This window comes from Thamnophis sirtalis, unplaced genomic scaffold, assembly GCF_051295495.1.
Source record: "Thamnophis sirtalis isolate CommonGarterSnake01/CBP01778 unplaced genomic scaffold, rThaSir2_p1.2 scaffold_3, whole genome shotgun sequence".
Classification (NCBI taxonomy): Eukaryota; Metazoa; Chordata; class Lepidosauria; order Squamata; family Natricidae; genus Thamnophis; species Thamnophis sirtalis.
In genome coordinates this window covers 145631754-145647453 of record NW_028261383.1, presented here as the reverse complement: position 1 = coordinate 145647453, position 15700 = coordinate 145631754, and the positions used below count along the sequence as shown (strand labels likewise).

At 40.6% G+C, this 15700-nt stretch overlaps 1 protein-coding gene across 2 annotated transcripts in view; it reads left to right on the top strand.

The window, feature by feature from the left end:
* TOM1L1 (target of myb1 like 1 membrane trafficking protein) overlaps window positions 1-15700 on the top strand; it is a 57707-nt gene that overhangs the window by 19820 nt on the left and 22187 nt on the right. For both annotated transcript variants that reach the window (XM_087710336.1, XM_087710337.1), the window contains one exon: window positions 15112-15261. In XM_087710336.1, the coding sequence (XP_087566462.1) occupies window positions 15112-15261 (150 nt within the window). The remainder of the gene's footprint in view (window positions 1-15111; window positions 15262-15700) is intronic.

The following is a 15700-nucleotide window of genomic DNA, read 5'->3' as shown; positions in this document are numbered from 1 at the left end:
TCCTAAAGTAGCCTCTCACTTGATGCAAAGGAAGGTGTGGTTTATTATCAGTATTGGTAGTCCTCGACTTATGATCACAATTAAGCCCCAAATTTATGTTGCTAAGTGAGACATTTGTTAAGTGAGTTTTGCTCCATTTTACGACCTTTCTTGCCACAGTTGTTAAGTGAATCGTTGCAGTTGGTATGTGAATCTGTTTTACCCATTGACTTCACTTGTCAGAAGGTCACAAAAGGTGATCTTACGATCCTGGCAACACTGCAACTTTCATAAATGAGTCAGTTGCCCACTGTCTAAATTTTGAAGACTTGACCATGGGGATGCTGCAACAATTGTAAGTGTGAAGAATGATCATGTCCCTTTTTTCAGTGAGGTTGTAACTTTGAATAGTCACTAAATGAACTATTGTGATTCGAGGAGTACCTGCACTGAAATAAGCTGCAGCTTCTTGCTCTTTATGATGGATATTTATCTTAGAAGATATTCTAGTAGGCAACAAATCCATAGTTTACCATCACTTTTGAATCAAAATATCTTAAAAACTATCCCATTTTTAAAAGGGGGAGGGGGCTACTTGCATGAGGAACCTGGCTGTCTTCTCATATTCCAGTTAGCCTCTTGAATCCCTTAAAATAAGCTTCTTTTTAGTAGCTCTTGTTCACCTCGCTGTGAATGCTAATAGTTCTCTGGAGCATTCTTGTTGCTGCTTCCAGTTTTGTTCCTTGGAGATTCACCAAACCGTAAAATAATCAACATCCAGGAAATCGGTGATTTTTCATTGCCTAGACATGAATCTCTGCACAAATATGTAATTTAGCATGCAGTCAAATGAATCAGAGCTACAGTTCAGTATTCAGATTAATATGTAATCCATAACCCACAAATGAACAATTGAAAAATAGTTTTAAGATAAGATAAAATACTTATTTACTTCATTAAGAAATGCGGGTTCTTTACTCTCTTGGGAGATCAATACGGAATTAATAGGTAACAATTCTTGGATTCACACACTGCACTAAATTTAATGTGGCTTATTTTTCTGGCTTGCCATGAATGCGAGAAAGGAGTCAATAAATTATTGTTTAAGTATGGAGTAGTAAAGAACATTTGGAAATCTTGGTTTGTTGCTGTTTCAATTTTGATTTGGCATGAATAGAGATGCATTATTTCGGTTAGTGATTTATTGGTTTATACTTGATTGGCTTGATCTAATCAGTCTACAGAAATCCAAAGGGTGAAAAGGAAGAGGAACAAACCTATTTTGACCAAGCAATCAATTATTATTTTGTTTATCCTCTAGCTTTCCTTTGACATGTTTAAAACCTATGGCTAAGACAACTCATGACCTATTCGATCCTTTGGCAAAACTGTAGAATTCCATAAATGTCATTTTCAGGGAAGACAGTTGAACATACAGGGATAATAGAAAGCACAATGCTAAATATGTCAGATGCTTTTGTACTTTTCTGTCCCTGCTTATTTTGCATTTTTGAAGGAAACCTATCCAGGTGTTTGCCATTATCAACTAGTTTAATTTTCACTAACAAGGTTTTCTGAACACTTATGAGTGTATATGCTATTGTCTAGACTTCAAAATTTAATGTAGCTTCCCATATTAATCCCATATTAATTTTGGAAAATCCCCAACATTCTTGAGTAGCTTTGAAAGAGAGATATGAGCATTTAAATTCCATTTTAGTTGCATTGGGACCCCGCCCTCTGTATTGGCTGATTGTACTAATATTTCACAAACGTATGTGTTTATGAACAGGTTTAACATGGCTGCCTAGAATTATATCATGTTTCATATTATATTCAATATAATCTATTTCTGACTCCAGGATAGAAGTCTTATGGACAAGAAGTTAGAAAAGAAATATAGGAAAATAATATTGTTTTCGGGAACTGTGGCAAGATTATTGTATGCAGTAAGTTGGAAAAACAATGATATACCTACAGTGGTAGACTTATTATTAATATTTAATATATTTATTAATATATTAATAAACATTAATTTTTAGTTCGTGACCCTCCAATTCAAGTAATCTCTTGTTTTGGAGAGTCATCCACTCTTTAATACACACGAAACATCAAGCATCAAAGTACAATTTCAAATCTTGTAAACCCAAATCTCCTCTTTCTTTAGCATCTTGCAATAATTTATACATAATTTTTGAGTTTTTTCCCTCACCATATGAACTTAGAAATATCAATTTGCCATTATTTATAAATACTTATATTTATAAGAATTTAAAAGAATCAGTAAAGTCTGAAATAAGAATAGCATCTTTGGTAAGACTGTCATCTTTTAATATATTTTTTTTCATTTTTAATTTTCAAAACAGACACAACATATCCTTCTTTACATGCTGTAGAAAGTGTATCAGTTGGTTACAAAAATACTTTCGTGCATCTCTTCCACAGTCAACAAACATTATTCATTTTAACTCAAGTATTTTAACTCAGATATTTATACATGTTACCATTATCATATCTCCCTTTTTCATTTGACTATAATTGTTTAAACGTCCTTCATCATAAAATATACCAAGATTTAATACATAACCACATACTGACATTTACTATTTCTAAAATCCTCCATTAACACTGAATCCTTATGTCCTATTCTAGCTAAACATCCATAATATTTAATAACAAAATTTTCTAATTCTCCTTTCCAAATCACTGTTTACAATTTGCATCCAGTTTCCTTATGTTATACCCATATCTATATATACGTTGTTATCCTTATCCCTCCTTTATTTAACTATATCCTGTATCATAACATTTCTCCCTTAATAATCAAAACTTTAACTGTATCTAACTTAGTTCTTTTTTATTAATCTTTATATATAATCCAAAGGGATTTCTAATCTTCCTTTCATGGGTACCATTCAATACTCATATCCAATTATTACTCATCATGACACTACACATTGTATACATTAGTAACATTTTCAGTTATTTATTTTATATCTATTGTCACTAAATTTCACTAAGTTTAACTAGTTTTAAATTATACTCTTCCATCTATCAACCTGTATCTTTCCAATAGCAAAACAGTATCATATCTTCTGCCATTTGTGGTGTCAGTCCTTTAATCATTTCCTTAATCAACTTTGTATGGACTCCTCTTAGCAACTCCTTGCTTATAAAATCTCTCATGTAATCTCGATGCCCTTCTTCTGTTTCCTTAATCAGATTATCTTTGATTGTCAGTAATGTTATCAATGATATTGCTAATAAAATTTCTCTTTAAATCCATAAATTATTTTGTTTTTTCTTCTTCTGTATCTTGGCATCTGGGGTAAATTTCCCCTCCATTTAGTTCCTCTTTCAGTATTCCACTCTTTCAATTTTCAAAGACAAACTAATCACCATAAATATCAACAAATTTAAATTCTTTATATTCATTTTCCACTTCAATTTTTTGAGTTTTAACCACCACGTTTTCCACTTGATAAACATCCTCAACTTCTTCATCATATTTTGCTGTTAGATGCTCTAAGTCTTCCAGCTTCTTCTCTATCCTCTCATATGTATTTGATAATTTCTGTATTTCTGAAAATATCTTTTGAAAGCTCAAGGTTTCTGTTTGCTTTTGAAATTGTGCCATTCTTTCCAGGTAATGAACACAGCTGCTCTAGCTTGGAAGGTTAAAAAAATTAAACATAGATTCACAATAATGTTTTGTTTTTACTTTTCTCTGGTTAAAGATATACTTCAAAGGAACATCTGTATGCTTTCCTTCTTATCACTCTCTATAACCAAGCAGTGAGACCTTGTAGTGCCAAGCCAAAATAATCAGTGAGGAAAAAAAAGAGTGTTTCATTTCCAAAAACAAACCTTCCAGCCTCCGAGTAGCAGTGTTATTGTTACAATTTTCCTTGTTTCTTTTTGTAACTTTTTTGTATTTCAAGTTTTAAAAAAGTCCGATTTTTGAGTGAGTTAGGAGAATACCCACAGTAATGAAAGAGGAAAATTTTAGTCCATAGGTTACAGAAAATAATAAAAGAAAAAAAATGGAAGATAACTTAATCCATTCGTTTTAAAAGGCTTGCATAAATTCCATCCATGAAGATAGTATTTAAAAAGTAAGATAGCCCACTGTCCAAAACCATTCCAAATTTAATTCTGTCGCTTATTTCTTCTGTCCTCCAATTTAAATTAATTTTAAGTTTTTTATAGGCAATCTCTTTTTAAAACGGTAAAAGTTCCTCACCAGTTGGAAACACTTTCTCTTTCCATATCCTTCGTCAGCCTTGGCTGGATTTTTTGTCACGGGCTTGAAGAACTTCTCTTGCATCGATCAGGGACTTTGCAATATCCCTGAGGTCAGCAAGACGTATTCTTCCTGTTCATCATCTCTGCAGGACAGTTTAGGTCCAATTGGACCACCCAGCGACAAAAGTATCGGCTGCAGTCTCGGAGCATCGAGACCGCACGTCCGTATTGTCGCGACGTTGGCTCCTCCCTCCGGTAAGACAGTCATCTTAATTACACAAATTCTATCCAGAAAAGATAATTGCAAGTTGCCCCATCTTAATAGGTTTATATATATATATTCCATACAGGTACAAAGTTTGAAAGAATTTAGAATCTGTATTTGTCAATGTAGCCCCAACATATTTCACCTTTTTCTCCATCTTGAAGCCCAGTGTTTTTTGTTAAGTTTTCATAGTCCTAAAAAGTCTTATTCTTAACAAGCATTGTTGTTTTCGTCTTTATTTGTTTTGAAGCCTGATAAAGCTCCTAACTCATTTATTTTCTTCATCAAGTATTCTGTATCAGATTTTGGATCCTGCAAAAATATGACTAGGTACTTGAAAGGATTGATGAATAAGTCAACATCTACTGGGAGTGGGACAGATAACTTGCAGTATACAGTACAATAAATATTTATATTTTTTATTCCAATGAATGTGGCTCAGAACCAATTGAGGGCATTCTTCTCTGATGAAAATAGCTGTTACCATGGAAGTAGCTTCCATTAGTTTACTCACAAATGCTTTGCCAAAAAAAGGGAGCCTTTTAATTCACACTTTCAATCTAGCTGTTTCAGTTTATTGAAAACAATGGGAGGACTAAACTACTCTAATGGAATACAAAATCCAGTAACACTTCATCATCGTCTGTACAGGCAAAGGGTAATAACAGGAGAAGTGTCGATAATTCCTTCATTTATCTTGCAAAAAGTGTTTTCTATATACAGTACCACTTTAAACCCACTTCTGTGAGCAAATAGCTGATTAGCATGTCTTTCATGATTCTAGCTAAAACATTTTGGTAGCTGTGATATAGTCCTTTTCCTATGATGGCCTTCCTTCCTTCCTTCCGTCCGTCCGTCCGTCCATCAGTCAATCAGTCAGTCATTATTTTCCCTCCCAGTCACCATCTCTTTTTTTTAACCTAGTTTGTTTGCTTCTTTTCTAATCTGCGATTTTGGAGTGTTAGTTTTTCTGTTGTTTTTTTGTTTTTATTGTTCTAAACTTACAAGAAAATTGCTTTTTTAAAAATCCATACTTTGATCCAAATTGCCCTTAATTTGGCCTTCTGGAGCAGTGAATCCCCTTGAAATATTTATTGCTACAGATTTCTGGTAGAGGTATAGTAATACTGGTGCTTTGGTGAACTGAACAATTATTGAGAGGACTGTTACATTTTTACCATTTTCAGTCTTTTTATGCTATACCATGATAATGAAAAAGCTTCATTTGGAAATAATGCAAGGTATGGTTTAATGTTAACAAAAAGTAACAGTGTGTGTGCTTTTTACTTTTCTGCCCTTCCTATTGTAACTAACTGCATTTTACTGTTATGAATGAACAATGACCTAGTCTAGCCAGTGAAATTGTGGCTTGACTTTTTTGTCTTGTAATGCAGAGGCGGTCAAACAGTGGGTCATGCTTCCCACTCACCCCAACCCCAGGGATTGTGAGTAAATTGGGGAGGGGAGTGTTATAAATTTCTGAATTCATAGTTGGTGGGCAGAGAATTCAATCCACCTAGGAAGACAGCTTTAACAGCAGCTTTCAACCTAATCTATTAATTTCCAGACATGGAATTCAGATCTCCCCATCCTCAACCAGATGCTGGGGTGTTGTGGATGGGTATAACTCAGGCTTTTAGAATGCAGTGCAAAAAATACTACACAATTAGAGACAGCTGAATCCTTCCAGCAATTATAAATATCCCTATAATTTGTGGCTGTTACAGTTATTATTACTGCTATTTGTATTCCCATTGCTATTACCATTGGCATGAGTGACACACATTTGCATGGCACCGTAAGATCTGAGAACCAGAGATGGTATTCAGCAGGTTCTAACCAGTTTCTACTGGTAGTGGAAATTTTGAGTAGTTCGGAGAACCGGTAAGTTCTGACTGGGCCCGCCCCCATCTATTCTTTGCCTCCCGATGATCGGAAGGTAATGGGGATTTTGCAGTATTCTTCCCTGGAGTGTGGAGGGAATGGAGATTTTACAGTATCCTTCCTCTGCCATGCCCACTGTTGTATAGTAAAAGTTAGTCCTCGCTGTTACGAATGACAGCTCGGCAGCAGCCAGGCACGTCTTAGCCAATCAGACGCGCCTGTCAGTTGCCGGGCGAGTCTGAGGAACTATAAAAGGCAGACTCGTTCAAACTGTCAGTTGTTCAGCACCAGAGCAACGAACACTCCAGTCCAGCTGGAGCTGCTTCTCTGCCTCTCTCTCTACACAGATCATCCTTCTGTTGCTACATTGTTAAACCAGCACCCTGCCTGGTTGTTACCTGTTACTGTTACAAGTTGTGTTAAAATAAATTGGTTACAGAGTTACCGGACACGAGCCTCTGTCTCATTCCTGAAGATATAATACTGGCGACGAGGACTGGGGACCTGTAACCAGAAGAAAAAGGAACCAACTGCCACTTCTCCAACCAACTGCTATGGCCGGAATGCCAATGTTTGCCCCTTTTGGGGTTGGAGGTGAAACGGTAGGCCTGCGCCATATCCAGTTTAGCGAAAATACGGCCCTGCCCCAAGGAATGGAGCAGGTGCTGTACAACAGGGACTGGATAGGGGTTTGCCTGAAGGCCAAGGTTGATGGTCGACTTATAGTGGGCGCAGATCCTAATGGAGCCGTCGGCCTTCACCGCAATCACAATGGGGGTCTCCCAAGGTGAGTGGTCGACGGGCTCCAGTATGCCCTGCGCCACGAGCTTATCGAGCTCCGCTTCAACCTTTGGCCTTAATGCAAAGGGCACCCTGCGGGCCTTCAGTCTGATTGGTGCAACCTGGGGGTCCAAGCTAAGGGATATGGGGCTGCCTTTGTAATGGCCTAGCTGGCCATCAAAGATATCAGCATAGTCTGACAAGACTGCTGCTATGTCTGGGGGCGTGTCCGCAGTAGAATGAATCCCCTGAAGGGAGATACCCAAGGGAGAAAACCATTCTAACCCCAGAATTGCTGGTAAAGGTTTCTGAACAATTAAAGCAGGTAAAACAGCGCAAAACTTGCCATAAGAAACCCTCAAGGCATATGAACCTAGGATAGAGATATGGGAGCCTTGATAGTCTGTTAAAATTGCGTTAAGGGGTGACAAGTGACAACGTTTCACGTGGGGGCACAACATAGAAAAAGTGTCCCAAGAAAGAAGGGATTTTGATGAGCCGGAGTCCACTTCCATCTGACACGGCTTCCCTTCAATCAGTATTTTAATATTGATTTTGTCCGTACCCTGTGAGGATGAGTTGATGGAGGTGTCATGCAGGGACGAAGAAGCTTGATTGATGTTAAAGCATTCGTCTTGACGCTGAGCAGGTTTCCGCTGCTGCGAGCTCTTCGGCAGGGGTGGAGGAGGACCATATGGAGGAGGTGGCTCGATTGCTGCAGAAGGAGTAGGAAGTGAAGCCTTGCAGACATGGGCTAAATGTCCTTTCTTTCCGCAGCGGCGGCAAACCGCTGCCTTGAAGGGGCAATTAGCCCGGGCGTGCGCTCCGCCACAGCCAATGCAAGCAGAGGAGTTTGAAGGGAAACGGCTGATGGCTTGACTCTGTCGAGGCTGCTGACGGCGGGGTTGTGCTCCAAGTCTATCTACCTGAAGTTGTTGTAGATAGTCAGGCAGGGGGGCTAGCTCATCAATTAGATTTGTAATGTACGTTGGCTGCTGGAGCGGAGGAGGAGTTGGAACGGTTGAGGCTTGAGTGGCAGGTAACCCTCCAGCAACCGTCATCTGCGCGAGGTAGCGTTCTATTTCGTTGGAGGATGAATCTGCCAACTCCGCAGCGCGAGCCTCGTCTATGGCATAAGCTAATGTGACCTTAGGCTTGCCCAAAAGTCTACGCCTGAGAAAAATATCCTTTAGGCCACAGACGAATTGCTCTGCGAGATTTGCCTCAAGATCTGGGAACTCACACTGCACTGCAGCAACTCTCAAGGCTTGCAAAAATTGATTTACCGTTTCTGCAGGCTTTTGGACTCGCCTGCGGTAAGCGAAGCGTCTGGCTATTTGAGATGGAGTAGGTGCGTAGTATGCCTGCAATCCGTCTGTTAGTTCTTGCCAGGTGAGGTCGTACACCGCTCTAGGGGCGGCAAAGGACCTTGCGGTGGCAAACATTTCTGGGCCACAAGCCGTAAGGAAGAACCCACATTTCCTCGCTTGAGACTGACCTTGACGGTTGTTAGCAATTAAAAAGCATTCAAACCGTTCAAGAAATGCCTCCCAGGGAATTCATCCTACCCCTTCTAAATTGGCAGCTATCAGGAACGCTCCCACTCCTACTACAAAGGCGCAGCTCCAATCGTTCCTGGGGCTTCTAAATTTCTATGCGCCTTTCATCCCTCACAAGGCATCACTAGCCGAGCCGCTACATCGGTTGCTCGACCGATCCGCGCCTTGGCAATGGGGCAGCCGCGAAGCGCATGCATTCGCGGCTGTCAAATCCCTGCTGACATCAGAGGCAGTCTTAGTGCAATATAGCGACAAGATGCCCCTGACTCTAGCATGTGATGCCTCCCCCGTCGGTTTGGGGGCTGTTCTGAGTCACGTCCTGCCCAACGGCTCAGAAGCCCCCATAGCTTTTTATTCCAGAACACTGTCCTCAGCTGAGAGGAACTACAGCCAGATTGACAAGGAGGCTCTGGCTGCAGTGTCTGGAATCAAAAAGTTTCACGACTACCTATACGGGCGGCACTTCACCCTATTCACAGACCATAAGCCACTCCTTGGGCTACTGGCTGGTGATAGACCGACCCCTCCTATCCTGTCCCCAAGGATGACCCGCTGGACGGAGTTCTTAGCGGCGTATTCTTACGCCCTGTGCTACCGTCCGGGCAAGCAAATAGGGCATGCAGATGCCCTTAGTCGCTGCCCTCTTCCGGACATGGAAGATCAAGTGGTTCCTTGCCGTTCTGTTCTGGCAATTGCTCAGTTAGAATTGCCATTGACTTCTACCGATGTGGCCGCCTACTCTCGGTCTGACCCCACACTGTCACAGCTATTGAACTGGGTCCTGAGAGGCTGGCCTGCGGGTGAGTTACCACCTCAGTTCAAGCACTTCAAGAACAGACAGTGGGAGCTTTCTATACATTCAGGCTGCCTACTGTGGGGCGACCGTGTGGTCATCCCAACGGTCCTCCGACAACAGATTCTGCAACGTCTCCATGAAAGTCACCCCGGAGTAAGCAGAATGAAGGCCCTTGCTCGCAGTTTCGTTTGGTGGCCAGGGTTAGATGCAGAGATCGAAGCCTGGGTCGCCAAATGCGAAACCTGCCAGCAGTCCCGACCATCTCCTCCTTCCTCTCCCTCCCGGGAATGGGAGATGCCTCGGGGTCCCTGGTCTAGAATACATATAGATTTCGCTGGCCCCTTTCACGGCCAGACTTTCCTTATAGTTGTGGACGCGTACTCTCGATGGGTGGAAGTATTGCTCATGCACTCCACCACATCTGACAGTACTGTGCGAGCCTTGCGACGATTGTTCGCAACCCACGGGTTGCCGGACACAGTAGTGTCCGACAACGGCCCGCAATTCACGTCTACAATGTTCCAAACATACCTGGCCGAGCAAGGGGTCCGCCACGCGCTGGTTGCCCCTTACCACCCGGCCAGCAATGGCTGAGCGGAAAGGGCGGTTAGATCTGCCAAGGAGGCTTTGGGCCGTCTAAACCATGGAGACTGGCAGGCAAGGGTGGATGCTTACTTATTGGCACAGCACTCCACACCTTGCCCCCTGACACAGAAAAGCCCCGCGGAGATGTTGATGGGCAGGCGCCTGCGGACCACCCTGGATAGATTGCATCCCGTCTATTCAAGAATTCAGTCTGGCAACCTGGGGCCTCCAACCCCCTCCCGCACTTTTAAGCCTGGGGACCTGGTTTGGGCTAGAAACTATGGAGGAGAGACGAGATGGGTGCCTGCAATTATAACCGAAATAACAGGGCCCGTTTCCTACAGGATTCGAGTTTCAGATGGATCAACCTGGAGAAGACACCTGGATCAATTGAGACAACGACGGTCATCAGAAAATGATTCTCAAGCCGACACGCAAGGTCCTGGCTTAACCGTTTCTCAGCCAGACCTGAACCCGCAACCACAGTTAAATAACCACAACTCTCCAGCCTTCCCCAATCCAGGCCAACCTAGCTCAGTATCACAGCCCAGCAGTGCTTCTCAATCCGGAGTTGAAAACCCCAACCCATTACGTTTAGGCCAACATAGACCTAGCCTTCCCCTTCCAGAGGCCGCCTACCGGCCTAGTCATAAGCCATCAACATCCTCGGCCGCGCCCCCTTCGCCCAGCTTACCATTCAGTGGGAGTCATCCATTCAGGGTTCCTCTGCCATCAGACGTCACCTGGAGCTTCACTCCCCGAGGGGAGGAGCTCAGACAGGGACATCAATGCGATGATCCGCCTGCAATGCAATTGCGGCGTTCGGGGCGTGTCCGCCGTTCTCCTGTATACTTACAAGACTACGCGTGCGCAAACATCACGCATGCGCACAGCTGGGGGGGAAGAAGTGTTGTATAGTAAAAGTTAGTCCTCGCTGTTACGAATGACAGCTCGGCAGCAGCCAGGCACGTCTTAGCCAATCAGACGCGCCTGTCAGTTGCCGGGCGAGTCTGAGGAACTATAAAAGGCAGACTCGTTCAAACTGTCAGTTGTTCAGCACCAGAGCAACGAACACTCCAGTCCAGCTGGAGCTGCTTCTCTGCCTCTCTCTCTACACAGATCATCCTTCTGTTGCTACATTGTTAAACCAGCACCCTGCCTGGTTGTTACCTGTTACTGTTACAAGTTGTGTTAAAATAAATTGGTTACAGAGTTACCGGACACGAGCCTCTGTCTCATTCCTGAAGATATAATACCCACCAAACCACACCCACCAAGCCACACCACGCCCACAGAACCAGTAGTAAAAAAAAATGAATCCCACCGCTACTGAGAACACTGAGTTTAGTACAAGAGATCGTAACTAGTTGAAGAGCTTTTTCCTGACCTTGATTTAAATTAAAATTTATAGCCCCCCCTCCCCAAAAAATTAATACTGTTAATATAATTGTGCCTTGTGTATATAATTTCTCTCTTTTGTCACATTATATAACCAAGAATTCAGCACCAACTTTATAGGGCATCTTGGGCCTGCAGTACAAACATTGGCGATAATATACAGATAGTCCTTGACTTATGACCACAATTGGGACCAGTATTTTGGTGGCTAAGTGAAGTGGTTGTTAAGTGAGGCATCACATGATCAGATCTGATTTTACAACCATTTTTGCTATGGTCATTAATTGAATTAGGCAGCCATTAAGTGATATTTGGCTTCTTCTCTCATTGAGTTTGCTTGTCAGAAGCCAGTTAGACAGGTCTCAGGTCATGTTCACATGACAGCAACACATTACAACAGTTGTAAATGCAAGCCAGTTGCCAAGTGCTTGAATTGCAGTCATGGAACCATAGGAGTGGTGCAACAGTTGTAACTCTGAGGATAGGTCTTAAGTCACATTTTCCAAAGCTGTTATAACTTTGAATCATTGTTAAATGATCAGTTGCAACTCATTGATTATCTATTGTGTATAACTTTGGGGATTCAAATTATACACCGGAGCTTATCAAAGAAGACATTTATGTTTATAAAGCTGGTTTGATTCCCTAAGCCATATTTAACCACTGGTTACCTACAAGTTTGAATTGAGACTTACAGTAAATATAAAATGCAACTAATTGAAAATGAAATTGCTTCCATCTTCAGTGGGAGAATTGATACTCTATGTGTGCCTAAAACTTTTGTGAATGATGCTAATCAATGACTTTATTTTAGAGTTACAGTCTGAAGCAGATCATTGTAAAATTACAGCATAGCTGTGATATAATGATCTGTTTTTAATTGTCCTTAGAACTCTTGCTGATGGGAATATCATTACCGAACTTAGATGTACACCATATTTACACAATACAATACGAACAGGAGCTTCCTGTTCTTTCTAATAGCAATTGCCAATCGATATCGCTCACCTTATATTGTTTCCCCTTCTATTATATTTCATTTGCATTTCACCATTCTTAACCCTCTTATCTTACTCATCTGTCTGCTATATTGGCTGATTACCTCTAGTAAATTTAAACCATTTGGATACATATATATGTGTTAATACTCCATAACTACTATTTTTGGGCTTTGTTGTCTTCCTTCATTGATCCTTGTTTCTTTCCTCTATCCACCTATACCATTGATCCCATATCTGTTTCTTCTTTTCCCTGGATTTCTTTTGTTAATTTGTCCATTTCAGCACAGTCCATAACCTTTCTTATTATTTCATCTTCGCTTGAAATTAATTTGTTTTTCCATTTCTGGGCAAAGGCAATCCTCGCCGCCGTAATTATGTGTAATATTAAATACTGAATTTCTTTTTTATATTTTGCAGTCATTATTCCTAATTAAAAAAAACCAGGTTTCCATTCTATTTTAACACCTGTTATTACCTCTAGCCACTTTTTTATCCTTTTCCAAAAAAAATTAGCCTCCACATAGGTCCACCATAAGTGGTAGTATGTTCCATGTATTCATTCACATTTCCAGCATTTGGGGGAGGTATTTGTTGAGATTTTAGCTAACCTTGTTGGTGCCAGGTGCCATCTGTAAAACATTTTGTACTGGTTTTCCTTGTATGCAACTGACAGTGTCATTTTTAAGTTTGTTCCCCAAATTTTTCCCCATTTATCCAATTCAATATTATAGCCAAAGTTCTGTGCCCATTTTATCATTTGTTCTTTCACGATTTCCTCTTCCATTTTATGCTTCAGGAGAAATTTATGTATTCTCCCTATCATCTTTCTTTCTGAGCTGTGAATTATTTTATCCAATTCTTATGGTTCTGTTTCGATGTCATATATTTTAGTATCATTAGTGTGTTTAGTTTTGATTTGCAAGTAGGTTAGCCAGTCAACTTTCATGTTTTGTTCTGCCAATTCTTCAATTGTTTTTAAATTTCCCTGTCTGTCAATTATGTCTCTGTATCTTAGCATTTTATTCATATCTATAAAATTTGGATGGATGGTCCTTTCTGTCGGTGATAGCCAATTCGGGATTTTCACATAGTGGATTTTAAACTTTTAAGCATTTTTACTGTCCTTCTAAAATGAGTTAAATAATTTATTTTGATTATCTGCCCTGAACATAGTCCCCTTCTACTGTAGTCATTTGTATAACCCATTGGGTGTATATTTGACAAAACAATAAAACTGTCATACCAAAATTTGTCCTACAATTTTGGAAGAACCTTCACGTTTGATATCTATTTTTCAGAGTCCTTTAAAATCCCCTTAGAATTGGTTTGCAAGGCCTTTTTTGAATTGCATTGCTGCAAAAATGGCAGATCATACCAGCAATTCTCCCTTTCCCTCAGCTCCATTGAATCTCTGTCATTCTGCATGTCCACATTTCTGACAGAAAATGTCCTCATGAGGGAAGCGCCTTCATCCTATCTTCTCTTGGGATTTAATTGGGACAAGGGAAGCTAGCAAGGTTGTGGATAAGTGATCATACACTGAAAGATAAGTTGCTTATAAGCATCTCTTTGTCATTGTGTCAGGTCAGTGCAAGAATCCTAAGACGTACCCAGGAGAATCTCGTCAACATTTCTTCTCCTTAAAAAAAGAAAGAAAAAAGATTTTCCCCCTCCACCAGATTGAATGATTATCATTGAAGATCAGAAAATACTTCCTCAATATTCCCTACAATTTCAGGTTCAAAAGTGTCTGAATATTTGCTGTAGAGAAATAGTCATAGTCTAATAGTCACCGGCTGCAGGCCTGACACATGGAATATTACTCTTCTTTATAGACTTCCAAGAAGTCTGTGTAGAAAACAATGGTAGTTAGATGGAACTTTCCACTGATCCAGCAGGGCTTTTATGTGAAGGAAAAGGATATCTTTTTCTTTTAATTTTTTAAAAATTAGGAATATTCATATTTCTTTAAAAGGGAAGAGCAGATGAGCCAAATCAAAACATATTTTACTGATGGGCAGCATATTTCATCAATGTTTGGAATGGGATTATTAAAATCTTAGAATCAATATATTGTTCATCTAGTTTCGGAAGCTGAAAATCTATTTTCCGGAAGAGGTACTGAAGAGAAAGGTAGTGGAATCATTAGTGTCATTTGAGTTAAAAGGCTCATATTTTCTGTGAGTTTCCATTCAAGAATCTTCTGTCAGTTGTTATTCTTCAACTGTTTCATCTATCTGAGGAGAATCTGCCGCTGCCCACTCTTAATTCATGGATAGGTGCTCTGCTCATTTGGCAAGCCAGACTGATTGGATCCAAAAACCATATGCCACTTTGGCTGCCCCCCTCTCCTCCCAATTTTATCTTGCAACCAGTTTGTAGAATCATTTCAAGTTATTCAGGCAATATTGATGGTCTGTGGAATGTATTTTAAGAAACGCTACACTCGGAGGACCATTGACTGAGAAACGCTCAATAGTACAAGAGGAAGCTTGAGGTGATAACTGATGGCATGGGTGCCATGAGAAATGGGGCAGGAGAAATAGAAACAGGGCATTGCTCTCACAGAAGTAAATGAAATTGTTCATATCACTGATGCAAAAACCCATTTGTTTGCAGCTCCTTGAGATGTGTATGAAGAACTGCGGGCCAAGATTCCAGACTCTGATAGTGAAACGAGATTTTTGCAAAGATAGGCTAGTAAAGCTGCTGAATCCAAAGTTCAACTTACCAGTGAATTTGCAGGAGAAAATTTTGACCTTTATCATGGTAAGCTTTTTTTCCTTATTTCCTTTTTGCTCCCTCGATGAAATAAATGTAATCAATGTTTCATGACAGCTGGGCTTATGGTGCCTGAAAAGGGAGTGTGTGAAAATCAGTTTCCTTTTCTTCTCTTTGAAGCTCTGTATGGCACACAGAAACTGAAGAGAAGGATAGAGAATCTGTTGGCCTGGTTTTCAAATGATTCCTTTATAGTTGCATAATCTTCCCTATCTGCTCATACTGAAAAACCGTAAGGCAATCATTGTGTATTTTTTTCTGCTCTTAAGATAAAAGTTATTTTCCCAGTCAGCAAATGAAAGAAGTGTTTCTGACGGGAAAGTGAGTTTTTCTTCACTTTTGGTTGTCATGGGATCATAAGGTAAAGGTAAAGGTTTCCCTTGCCCATCTGTGCTAGCCGTTCCCGACTCTAAGGGGCGGTGCGCAT